The following is a 22,045-nucleotide window of genomic DNA, read 5'->3' as shown; positions in this document are numbered from 1 at the left end:
ACAATAATATGTGTATGGAAAATATATGGATTCTTTTAAAATAAAATAAATTAAAAATATATATTTTGCAAAATAAATTGTTACGTTTATCAATCATTATAGAAAATAATTTTAATTTTATTGAATACTGTTTAAAAATTATTATTTATTTTAATTAAGTGAAATGTTTTATAATATATTATTAGCATCTATATTATTTTTATTATATTTATCGTTTATTAATTGTGCATTTATTAATTCACCAAGTGTACCATATCATGATATCTGTGGTGTAACAAATGGTCGAAAAATTTTAATTGAGTTAGGTGAAAAAGGTACCGTGTCTGCAAAGAATATATCAACAAATCAACATATACATCATTTTCGTAATAAGGGCAATGTGTCAACCGCTTACAATCATTGTACTTTAGAATTAATAACATGCCCGTATTGTATTATTACTGTGAATTTTAGGTAAGTATTATATGTGTTATCTACTAACAGATACTCGCACGCTTTTTTGCTGGACAATTTCTACTTTAACAAGTGAAATTTACAAAATTTAAAAAACCCCCGACAAATGCGATTTATTCCTTGTAAACCGATTTTTTTGGAAACTTTGCTATAAAATTTTCTCAATCGAGTCACAGACTCTAAACATATAACACTCCTTCTTAAATCAATATCGAAGTGATGGTCAAGGACATTAGATGAGATGAAAAGGATACTTAGAGAGCTATCATTTTTTGGGACAAATTTTTGGAAATATTTTAATTGAAATTGAAATATTTGAGTTGATTTTGTTCTTTTGAATTATTCTTTTGAATTACCTAATTATTTTACCATTTCACTTTTCGAAATGAATTGAACCAGGTTTATTTGACCATTCATTTCCATAGTAATTATTTATATGCCATGCCTTTTCCAAACTGAATCAATTTTGAAGATCATCGCCAATTTTTATTTTTTTCGGGTATGGAAACCTAAGCTCGCACTTAAAACAAAGCTAAGAATACTTTCCGTTAAATTACCTTTCAAACGAAACCAAAAAAATTAAAATCGGTTCATTCGTTTAGGTGCTACATTGCCACAGACAGATAAACACACAGACGCACACACACACATAGCGGTCAAACTTATAACACCCCCTTTTTGTAGTTCGGGGTTTAAAAATTAATAATTATAAGCAACTTGTATTACGTACATGTTAAACATAAGTATGTTTCGATTGTTTGACAAATCAAGTCCGCCATGAAAAATATTAATGTTATACATGTTATAACATTTATGTAAAACAAGTTGCCTATTTATAAATTTTAAGTCAACTTTTACATGATTACCAAATAACGTTAGTTTGTGCAACTAACTTATGGTTTATGAATGATATTTGAACCTGAGAAACACACTCCATCAGGTTTGAAGAAAATGTGAGCGTTTTATTGCATTTGCCTTAATCTGTTACATTATTAACTGCACTAAAACCGTTTTAATTTAATTGTTTTCTTTTGTGCAGCTACATGAATTTAACACAACAATGTGCAAACACAAGTTCGTTTAGTGATGCACCTTGCGCTTGTGATTACGTTTGGATCAATGAGCCACAATATGAAGAGTTAAGTGGAAAAGCGTTTTGTGGTGTGGATTCAACGTTTAAACAATTCGTTGGATTTCGAAGTCAAACGAAAATTATAACAATTACATTTTTTTATAGTACTTTTCATTCGCATGCATTTAGTTTAGAATTTACTTCAGAAAGTAAGTATCGTAAATATAATTATTTATTCATCAGACGAAAAATTATTCATGTTTAAATTCGACGAATATTCTAGTCATTAATATCTGTCGCTCTATTTATCGATAAAAAATGATTAAACTGAAATAAGTGAGAAAAATGAATCGAGTACTCTGCCTGACATAAATAGCAAAAATTGTTCCTCTCAAATAAGGAAGATAATTTAGTTTCTCAATTCTTGAAGCTGTGATTCTGGAATTTTCCATCACTTTAGGAAAATTTGTTTTCAGCAAAAATATTATACCCATACAGTAACTCTTGTTTAGCGTAGATAACAAAAATTGTACATCTCTGCCAACTAAGAGTACTCTAAATGTAAATATTTTGGCTGAAAACAAATTTTTTGGTGTTGATGTAATAGACCAGAATCATCACTTTATTTTCCTTCAGTCTTTCATAGAAATAAACATATAAGATCAGGCAGATATCATGGAAAACCATTAAAATTTCAAATCATGACCTTATGGGAAAAAAATGGGAGCATTCTTTTGAAAATGGAAAAATATAAAATTCAAAAACAGTTACCGATAAAAAATGTATTATATTTAATTCGTTAATTCGTTTATAATAGTATTCTGAACATTCATACCAAGTTTTAGCTCTATGAGAATTTTTGTTTGCTCTATGATTTATAATCTTCTAATATATAAAAATATCGTGTCACGGTGTTTATGTTTAAACTCTGCCTAAACGGCTTGACCGATTTTAATAAAATTTGTATATCATGTATATGTCGTAGCCAAATAGTTAAATTAGCCGTTTAGTTAATTATTTTGGTTACGGTCAAAATTTTAATAAAAAAGTCATTAGATGTCATATAACGATTCCAAGTACTTTTTGACTCGTGAAAATTTTTACCACGCCAATTGTCCCCATTATGTTCACTTTTTCAAAAGGCCGGCACAAGCAGAGCTAACTGATAAGTCTGTGAATATTTGCCTTTCGCTTGTCACCACTTCAGTGACTAAATGATTTGAACTGTCGCCGAAACATAATTTTAACTGTAAACATAAAAACTACTAATTCCCTCAACGTGTTCCCTCAGTCTATTTTTATTTAAAGTCTGTTAGATTTTCGATTAGTGGTTGACAAATGTCAAAAAGTTTAAAAACAAAATATTTGAAAATTTAATTTGCCCAAAGAATTAATTATAATAAATAAATTACGAATTAAAAATTTTTGTATTTTATTTCCAATTCAATGAATTTTAATCCAGAGTTAAAAATATATTATCAGCGAATTTTTCCAGTCGATATCATTTGTAAATGGTTATCGTATAAACAAGCAGGTATTTTTAAGAACTGGTGTTTTGGGTTAAAAAATTTCGAGCACATTCTGAATCTTAAAAATCCTTTATCAGTGCATTCAGCCTGTGGGTGTAAGGCTGGTAACATAAAATAAAATAATCATTTATCATTAAAATATATTTTCTTCTCATAAATTATAAATTCGAAAATGTTATTTTTACAGTTAATACGTCTCTGGTTTATCTTTTTTATATATTGTTCATAGACGTGTATTATAATAAAACTATAGACGTGTTTAATAAAATAGACTGTTTATCGCTCCTACAAAAGCCAAAAGCCATTCCTCATAAAAATTCTGCAGTCTCCTTTCTATGTTATCGATTTACTAGAAATTTATTGATGTTTGTTAATTAATATTTTAGATAATGATAGTCGCTTATCATTTCGTGAATTTTCATTTACACTACAAGACGATGTATATATAAGATACAATTCATTTGAAAATAAGAACAACTTGTATGAAAAACTGACGAGCCAAGTTCCAATTAAATTTGATATTGGTGCTGAATATGATAAACGACCCATAAAACTTAAATCACATGCCATGAAACCCGTACAGAAAGAGTTAGTTTTTGATATTGATGTGACTGATTATGATCCAGTAAGAAATTGTTGTAAAGAAACGGATATTTGTGATGAATGTTGGTATTTTATAGTTGTTGCATGCCAAATTCTACAGACTGCTCTTCAAGGTAAATAAACACGTTCAAAGCAGATCCGTGAGCTATGATTGATTGGTCGCTATAGTCGATGTCGTTATGACCGATTATGACTGTAATTATAAATGGATTAAATACTGGTATTCAAGTATATATAGGATATTTAAATAATTGACTATGTCCTCACTTTCCAGTTTGTAATTTTTGAAATAACAGTCTAATATTTTGATTTTTAGAGGATTTTGGATTTGAGCATATTTTGTGGGTTTTTTCTGGACGTCGGGGAGTTCATTGTTGGGTGTGTGATGAAGAAACTAGATGTCTCTCAGAAGATATCCGTAAAGAAATTGTCAATTATTTTTGTTTAATTGCACAAAATGGACAAATAATTCATTCGAAACAACATATTTTTTTTAAATCCGAGTTACCTAAATCTATCAGGTAAAGTATGGTGCATATGCAAATGAAATTATACCCATTTTTTGTACCCCTTATAAAAAATTTAACAATTTTTGCTTGAAACTTTTTTTCGTAAACGTTACTGTTTATCCGTAAGGACGTAAATAGCGACAAAACTTTGGTGTCCATTTTCTCCAGAACTATAGATAGAGAGTTGAAAAATTGCAGGTCGCTTCAACTTGTGGTCTTATAAAATATTCTTGAAAATACTTTCGAAATTGTGGAAAATTAAATAAATTTGACCGCCATAAATTGTAATGATTTTTAAAATCTTCTAATTTATAATAAAATAATGCAAGCACTGACAATTAACATCTTAAATACAGGATATTTCAATAATTAACTCTATCAATTGTTTGTTTTCACTTGTTTATATTAAATTTGGTATTTTTCAGAAGAGCTGTTGATATAATAGATAAATATTTTGTTGATCATTGTGTTATATCACAAAATATTCTTGGCACGACGTCAAATATAGACAAATTTCTTTCGTTTATTGAAGATAAGAAATTTTGTGACGAATTAAGAAAGCATTTCGAAACGGTACAACTATCTCTCGATAGATGGATCTTATTTTTATCAGTTTATGAACAATACAAATGGTCGGTAATTAGGTGGCTTAAGATATATTGCAAACTATAGTCTCGCCATCTGTGAGTGAATTAAATAAACTAACAGAAATCTTAGTCGGTAATGTAGATGATTTTTTTAAATCTATTGATTCATTCATAGATGGCGAGACAATCATTCGCAATATACCTTAAATAATTTCTTATTTTTTTTCAGACAAATAACACAGAATCTTTAAATAATCTTGTCGAAAGGATAAAATTGAATTACATGTATTTACGACTGGATGTAAATGTTACAAAATCAATGAAACATTTGTTGAAGGCTCCATTTTGTGTTCATCCACAAACACGTAACATTTGTGTGCCGTTCAATCCAAATAAAATTGATGTATTTCAAATCAATCAAGTTCCTACACTTAAGTAAGATTATTTTTTAACCTCCGATTTAGAAAAATGGGGGTGCTATGTGTGTGTATGTGTGTCTGTCTGTGATCGTTATGTGTGTGTGTCTGTGGCATCGGAGCGCCTAAATTAAATCGGAGCGCATTTTAATTTAGAAATATTAATTTATTATTTTTAGCTCAATTTTGGAAGAACTTGATCAATTTCAACAAATATCGAATGATAGAAATTTTGATCTGTTAAATGTTGATACACGCCTTAAAGAACCGTTGCTGATTTTTTATAATTTTGTTTCTCAATTACAACAGTCCCAGTCAGAGTCCCGAACTGATGAAATGGTATTTTAATAATTGAAAGTATTGGGTTTTCCCGCCGTTGTTTCTCAAGAATTTAAGAAAAACTTAAATTTGTTTATTTTAAAAATTGTTACATTTTTTACATAATAAATATTTTTATAAAAAAAAATTATGTTTGTGTTATTATTAGCGAATTGGAGAAGGAAATGGAGCTATTGTACTGATTATTGGAAAAATTTCTTCAAATGTTCATCGATCCTATCTAATAGATGTCAAAAATGACCATCGTTAAAATTTATATATACACATGTATCTATACGTTTAAATGTCTGTAAACTCTCTAGTGGTCGCAATTTTAGTCCGATTTGAATAAAATTTGAAGTGAAAACAAACAATTGACTGAGTTAATTGTTGAAATACCATGCATAGACAGTGTTGAAGCTATCACATTACACATACATGCATGCACACATAGATAACTGATATTCCCATAATTACATATTGTACAATTTACGCCTAATTTGCACCCTCATGGGTAAACAGTGATATTTACGAAAAAAATGTTTCAAACAAAAGTTGGTTATTTTTGTATAAGGAATATTTTTTACATTTAAACCTTTGTTCTATCTCTAACGGTTTATAAGATGGGTCCTACGTACCCAAGACCCAATTGACCTATAATGCTCATTTACGAACTTGACCTCAGTTTTTAGGTCCTGAGTACGCTATAAAAATTTCATCTTAATATCTCTTTTCGTTTTTGAGTTATAGTGTCCACAGACGGACGGACGGACAACCGGAAATGGACTAATTAGGTGATTCTATGAACACCTATACCAAAATTTTTTTCGTAGCATGAATATTTTTAGGCGTTACAAACTTTGGACTAAACTTAATATACTATGTATATTTCATATATACATGGTATACAAATTCTTGAAACATTAAAAATGCAATATTGGATTTTTTGTTTTTCTTATCTTATCCGAATGAACAACAAAGGTTAATATATCTAACCTGCTGTATAGTTAAATGCATTTTGGTTTTTATCAATTATTCAATTTGGTATTAAAAATAAATTATATTCGGATTTAATAATAAAAAATGGATGAAAATATAGAAAATAATAAAAATATTCAAAACGCAAAACGGAAAAAAAGTGATTTAAATAAATTAAATAAAATGTATAAAATTATTAACAAATTAAAATACGACTCAATCGATTCAAATTTAATACAAATATTACTTGATGTAGCTGATTTAGCAGGTGGAGAAAACGGAATATCATTCAATCAAGTTGACTTAAATTGTGTTCGAAATAAATATGGATATATTATACGAGCGAAAAGTAAGAAAGGCATTAATAAAACTGGTATTTATTTTGAAAAGTTATATCATTTAAAAGTCATTTTAAATGAGTCATCATTTTTAAGTGATACCGAGAAACAAGAGCTTACAAATAATTTGTACAGCTTACAAAAGAAAATTCTTAATATATTAAAGCAAGAAAATGAATTTGAAGATGATTTATTAAACGAAATACCAGAATCAAGTTTCAATCCTGAAGATTATATGAATGATATCAGAAAATTTTCTACTCAACGATACGAAAAAATTGCATTGAAAAGAATTAAGGACGAAATAATTTCATTTGAAATTGATGATTCTATGAGTACTATTCTAGACGATATTTTGAGTTATGATAAAGAAGATATTTATTTGTTTTCAAGAAAATTTATTCTTAGTTATGATTTATCACCAGAAATAATTGAAGATGTCACTAGAACAGTTCATGAAAATCTTTTGAATGTCCTCAAAAATATTCGTGATATAAGAAATTTTTTCATACATCGTCGTTATAAAACTCAAAACTGTAATAAAATGGAAATTGTAAAAATCATTTTACAATTAAAAGAAAATTTATCGATTATTATTAAAACTAACGGACAAAGTATAATTTTGAATTATGATTCTGATAAAGACGATATTTATTATTTTTCAAGAAAATTTATTATAATTGGTGAATTATCACAAGAAATAATTGAAGATGTCGATAAAACAGTTCATGAAAATCTTTTGAATGTCTTCAAAAATATTCGCGATATAAGAAATTTCTTCATACATCGTCGTTATAAAACTCAAAACTGTAATAAAATGGAAATTGTAAAAATCATTTTACAATTAAAAGAAAATTTATCGATTATTATTAAAACTAACGGACAAAGTATAATTTTGAATTATGATTCTGATAAAGACGATATTTATTATTTTTCAAGAAAATTTATTATAATTGGTGAATTATCACAAGAAATAATTGAAGATGTCGATAAAACACTTCAAGAAAATCTTTTGAATGTCCTCAAAAATTTTCGTGATATAAGAAATTTTTTATTACATCGACGTATTGAAGTTCAAAACTGGAATAAAATGGAAATTGAAAAAATCATTTTACAATTAAAAGAAAATTTATCGATTATTTTTAAAACTAACGGACAAAGTATAATTTTGAATTATGATTCAGAAATTATAGAATTATTAATAAATAATTCTAAGAAATTACATACGATTATTAACAATATAAATAGTAAGTATATACGCAAATTGAAGATATTACAGGGTGGACCATTTTAATCTATACACCTAAATATCTCGTTTTGTAGTTAGAGATAGAACCAATAAAAAAACTAGTAAAAAAAAATGATTCTTTTTATATATAATTTAAAATCAGAAACATTTTAGAGTGGGGAAATAATGTGGAAGGGGAATAGGCAATGTCGCGACTGATATATCGACGCCCGCAGCCTAAATCGCTCATAATAGAAGTTTGAAATTTCGAGATACAACCCATATTAATTGGTGATAATTCAGCATTCTATAGGAGGTAGAATTTTTAAAATCGATTATCTGGCCGTCGATATATCAGTCGCAACATTGCCTTTTCCTATTCCAGATTATTTCCCCCTCTGAAATGTTTCTGATTTTAACTAATATATAAAAAGAATCATTTGGAAAAAAAAATCACCCAAATCGGAGCTGTTATTGAGAACTCCCTAAGAATGGCTATTTTATGGCTACTTTATTCGACTATATAATCAAATAAATTAATTGTAGGTGAAACGAAGCTCACGGAGTCAGCTAATGTTGGTAATAAAAATTCGGTTAAAACTGATGTTGCTGCTAATAGTGCTATTTCAATCACGAAATTATTGAATAATTTAAAATCTAAAATAATTTTGGCTTCTAAAACTATTAAAGATTTTGAAGAGTCATTGGAAAAATTAAATAATGAATATCAGAATGAAAAGGACAAAACGACTAATGTGGAAGTTTATCCCGAAGAACTATCAATAGAGACTCATCAAAATATAATAGAACTTGCCAATATATTCGATAGATCGAGAAAAGTTAAACTTACAGAAAATAAAAATCAAAGAAAAATGAAATCTAAATTAACTACGAGTATTCCTAGTAATCCTAGTAATTTATTAAATAACTTTGAAATTTTAATAATAAATGCTGCTGATGTTTTTGATAAATTTGAGGAATCTCTGGCTAAAATGAATTTGGAATATCAAGATATAAAGGAAAAATTAAATGAAGAATTTGAATCCTATCCTGAATGTTTATCCATAAATAATAAAGAATTAATTATCAATCTTGGAAATAAATTAAAAAAAGAAAGTGAACAAAATAAAATATTATCAATAAAGCAAATGAATGATGAAAATCGTGATAAAGAGTTGAAGAGAACACGTTCTAGAATAACGGAAATTAATAAAAATATTGCTGCTGAAATTAAATATTTAGAAAAATTGGAAAAACGAGAAAATATTAATGAAAAACAAAAGTATATTATGGAACAAATTGTCTCAATAATAGGTTAGTACAATATAATTCTTGAAACCAATTAGAGCTAGGTTAATTTTGACCTTAAATTTGAAAAGTATGACCCAAATTTAGTAGAATTACATACATGATTTATCAAAAATGGATAAAATTTGGATGTGATAGAGCAAAATTAAATTTTTTTTCTGATGACGTCATAAAGTAAACAAAATTCGATTTTGTTGATAATGCAGGCAAATTTGATCCGGTCTTATTGGAATTTTTTTTGAAACCCACTAATTTTAGGTCATTCTTTTCAGCTATTATGTCAGTTTTTCGCTAGCTATCGCTTATATGCTTAATTCCAGGACCAAGATATAACATTTCCTTTATTACTGCATGATTTATAATTAATTTTCTTGGATTATAGGTCAATATCGTAGAGATTTAGATGACGCATGCAATACGTTAATAAAGTTTGACGCTGATGACTTCATTTCACCATTACCATCAAATCTTAGTCACGACGCAAGTGCTTCAGCAAAATATGCAAGATCAAATGAATTAGCTCATGATATATTTTCTTTAAATAGAAATTTATTGAATCAAAGAATTACAGATGATATATTACCTGCACTAGATGATTTTTCTTTCATATCTCAAATATACGAATATGAATATCATAAAAAAAATATTCCTAAATCGATTCGTGAGTACATCATTTTAGGTTTTAATTATGACTATTTTCTAATGCCCAACGAAAGTAAGAAATATTATGAATTGGCTATAAAACGGATAGAGGAAGTAAATATAATAGATTTTTCAAAAATTGAACAATCATTGATTTTAAGTGAGCATGAAATATCATTTGACTCGTGTTTATCTAAACCATACTCATGCTTTGATTTAACGCATACTTATTTAATGTTGATATTAACATTAGCCCATCAATACAATCTTATTTCAAAATATGATAAAAGTTATGAATTACTCGAACCAATTTATTCAAAAATTGAATCTATAAAAGATATAGAAATAAATTATTTAAATTTTCAGTCCTATATAACAGAATTTTATGCTTTATTTACAATATGTTTATACCATCGACAAGATAAAAATTATGAGGCAGTTTTAAACAAAACTGAAAAATTTTCGGCTTTAACAGATGATGATATAGCTGGAAAGTATGATTTATTCACAGTATATTTGAATTTAAATAAATATAAAGAAGCAGATGAATTATGTGAATCGATATTCAAAAACACAAAAGACTCAAAAATGAGGTTTCCAGCTTTGTACATGAATGCATTTTCGATTGAAGTAAATAAATTCACTGAAGTAAATGAAGATCCATTCAAATTAATTAATGAAACAAATAAAATGTTATCACAAATGAACGAATTCAAAATAAACAAGAGGGGAGATAAGTATATTTTAAAAGAAGTGGCAATTATTGGTTTAGAATTATTTTTAATTATACAAAATCTTGAACTAAATCTTGATGAACTAAATACAAATAAAATTAGTTTAGATTTCAATTTGAAATTAAAGTTAAAAGAATCTGAAGAAAAATTTGTAAAATTAATTAATAATTTAAAATTTGTTAATCCAGTAATTAATTTATTTATATCGGGGTTATATAACGCTTTTATTGAACTATTTTTTATAGTGAATTCTGAAAGTGAATCTGAAGAAATGTTTAATAAAGCACTTTATTATTTTAATAAATTAAGTAATTTGGATAAATCTAAACATGAAGTCGATTTTGGAGGGGCTTGTTTTTATTTTGATTTTGAACATGATGACTCGTAAACACGGATAAAATATTTAAAACAATATGTGGAAATTACAAAACCGTACAAAGATCAAGTACAATTATGGCTTCCAAAATTTCTAATTGGATTAGGCGATGAATATCACAAATTAGGTCACAAATGCATTTCGTGTGGTAATCAGTTGAAAAACGATGCTGTTGAAAATTTTCGACAGTCAATCGATTATCTTAAACAAATTGATTTAGAGATCGAAGTTAATAAAGTTCTGAAGAAAGAAATTTACAATCTTTTTATTATGAATTATAAAGAAGTAGCAAAAATTCGACCTGATCTAGAATCCATAGAAGAAGCAATTTTTTATTCGGAAAATTTAATAAAAATAATTAATAGTGAAATCGAATGTTTAAATATTAGTGAAGATACAAATAAAAATGAACGAATTAGAGAATTAGAATATGAAAAACGAATGAACGAAGTTTTTATACAAAAAGCTATTCCATATAGAACGAAAATTATTCAAATATTGCTTTATCGATTTATTTATTTTTTGAGGAGATTTTATTGTAATTTATATGAAGCCCTCAAGATATTTTGTAAATACTCGCGGAGAATAGAAAAATTTAGTATGGATTAAATTTCGAAATGATGCGTACTTTTCGAGTTAAACATTTAAGGAATATAAATTCTTACAAATAAAATACTTATAAAATAAATAAATCTATCCATAATACAATTTGCAAAATAATTTGTAAGTCACCAAATAACAAAGTGCTTAATCAATAAATTACAAATAAAAAAATCTCGTCTAAGGTTCATAGCAACACTTCGTCTAGAGAAACGGACAAATAGTCAGTCAATAAGTACTTTTTACACTGTGGTCATAAAAATCGATCCATCTTTCTTCATTATAGAATTAATTGCGTTACAACTTATAAATTTATTATATAGGCGAATTGTTAAAATAGATTAAAATGGTCCACTTTGTATATTAAAAATAGTAGGGGAAGGTGGTCTATAATGATCTCTTTAAAAAAATATGTAATCTATAGCCAAACTATTCGACATATATAAAACGTCGAATTTTCTGGTTTCTTTATTCAAATGTTACAATATTGGCATGTCAATTTCTTCTGATCTGTTCAAATTTTTTAGAACTATTCAATATTTCTTAAAAGAGATCGTTTTGACCGACCTTGTAAGAATAGTGGGTAAAATGATCCCATTATATTTTTTATCAAACAGTTCACAAAAATTTTAACTGTTCTTTTACATTGCATCAACGATTAGTATAAAAACAAAAATCACTGGTAAAATCATTTCAATCAACACATTCAAAATCCGTTACATGATGAGCGATCATTTTATCTATTATAATTTGACACATAAAATAGGGATCATTTTAGACTATATAAAGGGGATCATTTTACATGTAACGACATATTTGAATACCGTAATAAAAACTGAGCTTAAAAATTATTATAATCAATATTATTAAATTCAACAGTAAAACAACCAGCCGGAAAAAACTAATCCAAAAAAAGAAATTTTACGTTAAAATTTGTCTTACCAAAAATCATATCATAAATCAGCTTATACATCACCATAAGTCTTTGTTGAACGATTAATTTGATCACGCGGAAGCAATCATCGATAAATATACTAGAAGACTTTAATGATTTTCAACGAGGGATCATTTTACCCTGAGGGATCATTATAGACCACTTTCCTCTATCCATAATATTTTAATTGCATTAAACATTACAACAATATGTCTATGGAAAATATATGGATTCTTTTAAAATAAAATAAATTAAAAATATATATTTTGCAAAATAAATTGTTACGTTTATCAATCATTATAGAAAATAATTTTAATTTTATTGAACACTGTTTAAATATAATTATCTATTTTAATTAAGTGAAATGTTTTATAATAATATATTATTATTTTTATTATATTTATCGTTTATTAATTGTGCATTTATTAATTCACCAAGTGTACCATATCATGATATCTGTGGTGTAACAAATGGTCGAAAAATTTTAATTGAGTTAGGTGAAAAAGGTACCGTGTCTGCAAAGAATATATCAACAAATCAACATATTCATCATTTTCGTAATAAGGGCAATGTGTCAACCGCTTACAATCATTGTACTTTAGAATTAATAACATGCCCGTATTGTATTATTACTGTGAATTTTAGGTAAGTATTATATGTGTTATCTACTAACAGATACTCGCACGCTGCTTTTTGCTGGACAATTTCTACTTTAACAAGTGAAATTTACAAAATTTTAAAAACCCCCGACAAATGCGATTTATTCCTTGTAAACCGATTTTTTTGGAAAATTTCCTATAAAATGTTCTCAATCGAGTCACAGACTCTAAACATATAACACTCCTTCTTAAATCAATATCAAAGTGATGGTCAAGGACATCAGATGAGATGAAAATGATGCTTATAGAGAGCTATCATTTTTTGGGACAAATTTTTGGAAATATCTTAATTGAAATATTTGAGTTGATTTTGTTCTTTTGAATTATTGTTTTGAATTACCTAATTATTTTACCATTTCACTTTTTGAAATGAATTGAACCAGGTTTATTTGACCATTCATTTTCAAAGTAATTATTTATATGCCATGCCTTTTCCAAACTGAATCGCTTTTGAAGATCATCGCCAAGTTTAAGTTTTTTGGGTATGGAAACCTAAAATCGCACTTGAAATAAAGCTAAGAATACTCTCCGTTAAATTACCTTTCAAATGAAACCAAAAATTAAAATCGGTTCATTCGTTTAGGACTTTAGGTGCTACATTGCCACAGACAGACAAACACACAGAACACCCCCTTTTTTTAGTTCGGGGTTTAAAAATTAAGAATTGTAAGCAACTTGTATTACGTACATGTTAAACATAAGTATTTTTCGATTGTTTGACAAATCAAGTCAGCCATGAATAATATTAATGTTATACATGTTATAACATCTATGTAAAACAAGTTGCCTATTTATAAATTTTAAGTCAACTTTTACATGAAACATTATTACCAAATAACCTTAGTTTCTGCAACAAACTTACGGTTTATGAATGATATTTGAACCTGAGAAACACACTCCATCAGGTTTGAAGAAAATGTGAGCGTTTTATTGCATTTGCCTTAATCTGTTACATTATTAACTGCACTAAAACCGTTTTAATTTAATTGTTTTCTTTTGTGCAGCTACATGAATTTAACACAACAATGTGCAAACACAAGTTCGTTTAGTGATGCACCTTGCGCTTGTGATTACGTTTGGATCAATGAGCCACAATATGAAGAGTTAAGTGGAAAAGCGTTTTGTGGTGTGGATTCAACGTTTAAACAATTCGTTGGATTTCGAAGTCAAACGAAAATTATAACAATTACATTTTTTTATAGTACTTTTCATTCGCATGCATTTAGTTTAGAATTTACTTCAGAAAGTAAGTATCGTAAATATAATTATTTATTCGTCAGACGAAAAATTATTAATGTTTAAATTCGACGAATATTCTAGTCATCAATATCTGTCGCTCTATTTATCCATAAAAATAAAAATGTAGGCGAAATTATGTAAAGAATGTATTTGAAAAAATGATTAAACTCAAATAAGTGAGAATAATGAATCGAGTACTCATGTCTGACATAAATAGCAAAAATTGTTCCTCTCAAATAAGGAAGATAATTTAGTTTCTCAATTCTTGAAACTGTGATTCTGGAATTTTCCATCACTTTAGGAAAATTTGTTTTCAGCAAAAATATTATATCCATACAGTAACTCTTGTTTAGCGTAGATAACAGTAATTGTACATCTCTGCCAGCTACGAGTACTCTAAATGTTTAATATTTTGGCTGAAAACAAATTTTTTGGTGGTGATGTAATAGACCAGAATCATCACTTTATTTTCCTTCAGTCTTTCATAGAAATAATCCTATAAGATCAGGCAGACATCAAGAAAAACCATTAAAATTTCTAAGCTGATCTTATGGAAAAAAAAATGGGAGCATTCTTTTGAAAATGGAAAAATATAAAATTCAAAAACAGTTACCGATAAAATTTTGTATTCCATTTAATTTTTGTATAATTATTTTAATAATTAAAAACTTTTTTTTTAAACTATTTTAATAGGAAATCGTCAATTTTTGAAAGGATCCCTTTCAAATATATTGAGTTTAAACCAAAGTGTGAGTGGTTATATTGCATCTCCATACTTCCCTGCACTCTATGCACGAGATCTAACCGCAGAGTATGTAATTAGCTGTGAAGTGAACTTGTCTAGTAATTGCCGAATTCGTTTAATTTTTACTGATTTTCAACTTGGATCTTTATCTTTTATGGAGGTAAATCAAATTTTTTCACGCCAGTATTACTACATTTTTTATTTTTATTTTCTAATTAATTTGTTATTACAGTTTTACAATTGGAATGGTGATCGATTGGATATAACAACCGGTTCTAATTTTCGACCACCAGTAATACTTTCGTCGGGACCGAGTTTACTAATTATTTTTCATGCCAATAGTGGAATGGGTATAGGATTTAAGGCAGCTTACACTTTCATATCCTCAAAAACTTATAATGATATATCTGTAATTCCTAACACAAGTACGTAAAAATTAAGTAATACCGTGTCGCACAGTGAAGTAATTTATACCAAATTACCAAATTGCAAAAGCACCTTTTATTTGGCAATAATAATAAAATTTTTTTTTAGTCATATTCGTCTTCAAAACCAATAATTTCATTTTATTCTTCAATTATTTTTTTTTGCTTTTGAGCCATTTTTTTTCTTATCTATCCTTGCTTTTGTTTCCACTTAAGATGATTCTGGAATTATAAGTTACAAAGTTTTGGCTTAAGCTATCTTAATATCTATTCTTATCTTAGTCTTAAAAGAAAAGGCGCAAGTTCCCGGAATATTTTTTTTCATAAACATGTTAAAGAATACTTAAACTTTACCCAATTACAAAAACTTTTACCGAGCAAAAAGGAGCACATAAACAAAAAGTTTTGACTTTGATAAATTAAAGTAACTTTTTTAACAGCAAATATAAATCACAAATATTCAATTATAAGAACCATTAACATTAAATACAAATAAATAAGGCACAAACCTTCGTCTTTAATATAAAAAAAAATTCTTACTTAGTTGCACTAACAAACACAGTAAACGTAAATTGAATGACATGGTAAATCGAGAGAAACAACAATAATATCATGCATCCGTAAGAGCAGATTAATTAGATTAGGATAGCTCAAGAGACCTGCTTGTGTTTTGTTGAGAAATAGTTGAGTTTTCTAACTTTTATCCGGAAATTTGGTATAAATACTCCTCTGTGCGAAGATTACAGCACACTAGACTCGAATACCGATAAATTACGTCATTTATTGCTCAAGATATTATTAATTTTCCAAATTTGTAGATTGTGGTGGTTTTGTGGAAAATTTGGGTGGTGCTATTACCATGATGAATATGATTGAAGAAGGAATTCAAGCTTTTGATTGTGTGTGGCTAATAAGACCACCAAAGAATTATATGATTAAATCACATTTATATTTGAAAGTAATTACTTTTCAAAATATGGGTAAGTAAAATAAAATTAAGTCTACTTTAAATTCTGAGTGATTCTGTTCTAACTGTTACCTTTTTTTTTTTATTAAAGCACTAGAATCAGTATTAACAATACGAGAAGGTTTGACGTCAGACAAACCTCTTTTAGAAACAATCACTTATCCATCAATTGAAAATTTTCAATCAAAAAGTCAACATGAACATGTGGTCTTACTAAACATTGGATTTTATGTTCATTTAAGGGGTGTATTTTCATCAAAAACTCGTATCGCAATTGCATATACAGCTTTTGGCTACAAAGGTTAGTTTTAAGCTTATTTAAGACTGCCAGATAGTGACAGACAAAAAAATAATCTGCCAGATAGTGACAGAAATATTGCATATAGCTATACTTATAAATATATATTTTAAGATTGTTTCAGTGGATCTGATTTCTTTTGTCACAATCATCGTTGTATTCCTGCTCAATTGAGCTGTGATAGTTTTGATCATTGTGGTGATAATAGTGATGAACCTGTCACATGCTATCGAGGTAAGAATGCTGTTCATTAGCTTAATCAAAGTTTGTAGTTGCAATACATCGTCGGCTTTCATCTTATATCGCCTAATACATAAATTTAGATGAAATGTTGCTTCCGAGGATTTTTAGCTTGTTGCTTTTTTTACTTTTTGTGCTAAATTATGGGAAGTTATTTTTGTAATTATCGTTCTTTTAAGGATGTATGAGCATGGTAGTGGGGACACAAATTTAAAAATAGATATTTTCAATTTTGATGATAAATTTATATTATTACTTGACGATATAAGACGAAAAGTAAGAATAAATTTTTTCGATATCTGGCTTAATTTTCAAAATATCGAAAATTGAAAATTTTGTTTAATTATTTAGCTTTCGATATTTCGAAAACCAAGACACATATCGAAAAATTTTATTCTTATTTTTCGTCTACATTCATGAAGTTATAACAAAATTCATCATCAAAGTTGAAAATAAGATAAAAATAATTTCAACCCTTAATCTACCCTGCTCTTACATCCCTTAAATGGACGGTGACACTTAGTTTTTTTCTTCATTGCTAATATGTTTACTTTCTATTAAAAAGTTTTTTTTAAATTTGTTTTCATTCATTCCAAATGAAAATTATCAAAAACTTCCAAAATATGTCGTTTTTTGAGATTCCTCCATAAGAGCCAATGTATTTTATATCGATTTTTAATGACTTTTTTCTTAAAAATTTGCACGGATACCTAAGCTGAAATTTTAACCACATATTCTTTGAGTAAAAGACTACCTACAAACAAATTTTGAGCCTTTAAATCAAACATTGTTTTCATGCTCATACATCCGTAATCCGTCAGCACTCGCGTTATGAGTATCTTGCTCACACTCGATTTAAAATATAAATAACTTTTATTTTCCAAATGGTATATTTGAGTAGTTGAAACTTTTTCTATTTTCATATAATTTTATCTCTTTTCGAATTATGAACTTTTCAATAATTACTCACCCTATAAAGTTTTATGTTAATGATACTATGTTTCAGATTGGGAGGTTGAAACATTTGATCGCAGATGGTACGCTCATACACCTAATTATTATTTTCCTAAAATTGAACGGTATCCTGACATAAAAACAGCCACGTTAGTATTTATAGTGAGTAGTTTAGGTAAGTGTGAATTGTGTGCGTATACAGGCTGTTTTTATTTGTATTTGACATATTCTTGATAACAAAATCCAATTCGTGAATCGGAAATTTCCAATTCAACCAATCGGAATGAATAGGATTCAATTGTAAAAAATGTTTCGATTCATTCCGATTCACTTTAATTGAAACCAGTCAAAGTTTTGAATCGAAATTTAACTGAAATGAATCGGGGTTTAATTGGGAAAAAATTTCCAATTCATTCCGATTGAATTCCGATTCAAGAGGATCGTATTGGAAATTTCATATTGGGTTCTATTGGATTGTATTGGAATTCAATTAGAATGAATTGGAAATATGAATCGGACTTTTTTATCAGGGCTTGAATTTCGATAAATAAATTTAATCAAGGAAAATATTTCAAACAAAAATATCGAATTCGAGCTAAGTTTTCTGGTTCAATTAAATCCTCACTCTGATTCATAACTGACAGTTTTTTTAATCAATAACAACTTTCTAATTTAAAGTGATCTTCTATCGATTACCACCTTTGGGGTAGAGTGAAGCATTTTTATCGATACAAGTTATTTTTTGTGTTTCAAGCATATGTCAACTTAAAATAACAGCCTGTACAATTTCTAAAAATGAATGCTAATTTATAATTGTTTTAGGATTAATTGCATTAATTTCATCATTAATTTTACTTTTATATCGATTGGGTAATCGAGCGCGCCAACAAAGGGAATTACAAAATCAACTACAAACAATTAGTGATTTATTAGGTAAATATTATGATCCTAATACAGCTATAGTTCGCAATTTTCGTATAAACTAGGGTTGAAATAGTGAGTTTAGCTTCAAAAAAAGTCAAGAGGTGTCATTATACTTTTTCTTAGCATGAAATGTCTATTTTTGGGGGTAAGTATTTAATAAAAAGTGAGCAGTTTTATATTTCATTATAGATAGTAATCGAGAAGAGAATGTCACACTCGATGAGCCACCAATATATGAAGCACCGCCTGAGTACGATGAAATAATCAAAGTTGGAGTGACTGAAGCAGCCCATAAAAAGCAAACAAAAAAGAGATCTTCACGATCATCAAGCAAATCACAAGATACACGAAGTCGTTCATTATCTAATCGGTATGTACAAGCGCTTCGAATTCCGCATTCGAATACAAAAAAAGACAGGTGGCGTGGGACACCCGCTTGAAATCAGATTTGTCCATAAAGTTTGTTTAAATCTAATAAATATGTTTGTTCATTTGATTAGTCGAAAATCACGGAGTAAAAGGTCACCCAGCCGTAATGTTGCAACCTTACATCATCATGTACTAGATTCGCCTGGACCATCAGGCTGTATTCCATTCATTCAAACACATATATCGAATGGACCGAGTACAAGTACGGAATTAATTAAAACGTTGGTACCAGATTCACCACCGCCAACTTACCAGAAAAGTATCGAGCAATTTTCAAACAATTTCAATCAAGCAAATTTCAATACACAAGAAATTGCATCGATTACGACATTAAGTAATTTTTTTTTTAAATAATTATTATACTTTTCCCTAGAAATAAGTTGCACATTTTCATAGTAGTCATTTTTTCGCTAGTTATCACTTACGTGCTTAATTCCGAGACCAGGACTCTTGTCATTGGCGCTATGTACCCTCGTTACGGTCCTGTTAAGTAACCACTATAAGAAGCATATAATTAACAATCATAGATGAAGTCTTCCTAAGCAGAATTGTGGAATAACTGATTGAAATGTTACAGGTGGAGATGTAAGGGATGCAAATCAAATGAAAAATCAAGATTCACACGGAAGAACTTTTACATTAATTCGAAGATGTCGTTCGCAGGATGATTTAATCAAAATACAGAGCTCGAACAAGTTTATGAGAGACACAAATAACACCGAACTAGATCCGAATACACTTCATACACAAAATTCTGAAATGCAAACAACACATGAGAGTGTTTCAGACAGTAATTTATCAAATCTAAACATTATGTACGAACGTGAAAAATTATGTGGTCGTACTTTTAAGGATTACAAAGCAATGAAAAGTTATTTTGAAAATTTGTTTGCACGAGCTAAACATCCTCGCAATCAATATAAACAAGTGACATGCGAATGTGAAGGAGCATGTTCTTGTCCCGATGACGAGTTAATTTCAAATATGGAAAATTATGTATCATTGGATAATGATGGACCAATTAGAAACTGTCGATCTAATAATGGTTCAGTTGATGATCGAATTTTAACCAAATCATATTTATATTTATCAAATTTTAAGTTATGGAAATCCATGGATAATAATTTATAAATGTGCACCTTTTCATTTTTCTCATTTTGAGTTTGAACAAAATTATTTTAGTTGAAAAAGTTTGCTTTTGCCAGATATAGAAAGATTTGCTTTCTTTTTATGTAGATATTCCACTTTCAATTCAAGTTTTGAGAGTGTTCTGACTGTTTATACTTAGACTCCTTGACTTTTAACAAAATATGACTTAAAACTCTTTACTTTTAAGAAGACATCACTTAGAGTTTTTGACTGCTGACTAAAATGGAAATGAAAATAATTGCAGTAATTTTACAGAAAAGATTGTTTTATTGGTGTAAGCTGTGATGGATTTAAGTTCGATGCGGAAATGATTTTTGAAATTAAATATTTCAATTTTCAAATTTTTAATTTATTGTGAATTGCATTTTATTATTTGAATTTAAAATATAATTTTTCGAAGATAAATAATAAATTCATTTCTTCCTGAAGTTCCCCTGATAAAAAAATCCAATACATAAATTGGAAAATTTCCAATTCAATCCATTGGAACGAATGGGATTCAATTGGGAAAAAATTTCCAAATCATTCCAATTAATTCCATTTGGAACCAATTCAAAATTTTAAATCCAATTTTAAGAGAGATGAATGGAAATTTTTTTTTTATTCATTCCAATCGAAACTGATTCACAGATTTCGTCGGATTTAATTGGAAAAAATTGTTTTTAAAAATCTGGTTTTTTTGAAAACATGAAATAATATTTTTATGCAATGTGCACATGTCTATACGTTGTTTCGGTTGCCTAGATATAGAGCAAATTAAAGTAAAATTATCAATTATGATATTAATTTCTTCTTTCGAGGTTTGTTCGTTCGAATCAAATTTTTTTGAAAAATCTCAATGCTTATTTTGCTCATTTTACCAGGTTCGACCAGGCGACCAGGCCTGTTATCCATTGTCCAAATCGGATTTTTCCCGAAACCGTTCATAGATTATTTGCTAAAAAAACTTCTCATCAGAGGTTGTTAGTATCTAAAAAAAGTTTCCCAAGGATTTCCTCTATCTCTTAAAGAACTGTAAAAGTAAGTAGATGAAGTTACAAAAGTTAAAACTATTTTCTGACTCAAGTTTACAATAACTTTTTGTAATTTTTTTGATATCAAAAATTCAGCTAAAATTATAGATCCATTCTTTTATAAACTCCCTGTATGTTTTGGTTTAAATTTCATATCAGAAGTAAAACAAATTCTATTTTAAAATTAATTAAATAATAATTACTTTCGTTGTATACAATTTTTTATTATTTTTGAACTAATTTTGAGCTTTAAAATACAATAACGTCCGCATCATTGAGTTAAATGGGTAACACAACGAAAACACATCAGCAAAATTACTCAAAAATATCCCAGTGGCGTCCATACTTACGTATGATTGGTTGGTTTGTTGTAATTTC

General features: G+C 28.0%; 1 protein-coding gene across 1 annotated transcript; it reads left to right on the top strand.

The window, feature by feature from the left end:
* The first annotated feature begins 393 nt into the window (after positions 1 to 393).
* On the top strand, positions 394 to 20,636 carry LOC123296358. Its single transcript, XM_044877820.1, has 19 exons — positions 394 to 453; positions 1,493 to 1,734; positions 3,441 to 3,770; positions 6,722 to 7,339; positions 8,578 to 8,943; positions 9,722 to 10,000; positions 10,457 to 10,718; positions 13,064 to 13,270; positions 14,289 to 14,530; positions 15,217 to 15,428; positions 15,501 to 15,693; positions 16,512 to 16,666; positions 16,754 to 16,961; positions 17,073 to 17,192; positions 18,205 to 18,327; positions 18,975 to 19,085; positions 19,266 to 19,446; positions 19,577 to 19,839; positions 20,083 to 20,636. The coding sequence occupies exons 2-19, from the start codon at positions 1,497 to 1,499 to the stop codon at positions 20,634 to 20,636; spliced, it is 4,662 nt and encodes a 1,553-aa protein (XP_044733755.1). The 5' UTR covers positions 394 to 453; positions 1,493 to 1,496.
* Positions 20,637 to 22,045: the final 1,409 nt, after the last annotated feature.

Source organism: Chrysoperla carnea, chromosome 3, assembly GCF_905475395.1.
Source record: "Chrysoperla carnea chromosome 3, inChrCarn1.1, whole genome shotgun sequence".
Lineage (NCBI taxonomy): Eukaryota > Metazoa > Arthropoda > Insecta > Neuroptera > Chrysopidae > Chrysoperla > Chrysoperla carnea.
This window is presented reverse-complemented; position numbering and strand designations above follow the sequence as displayed.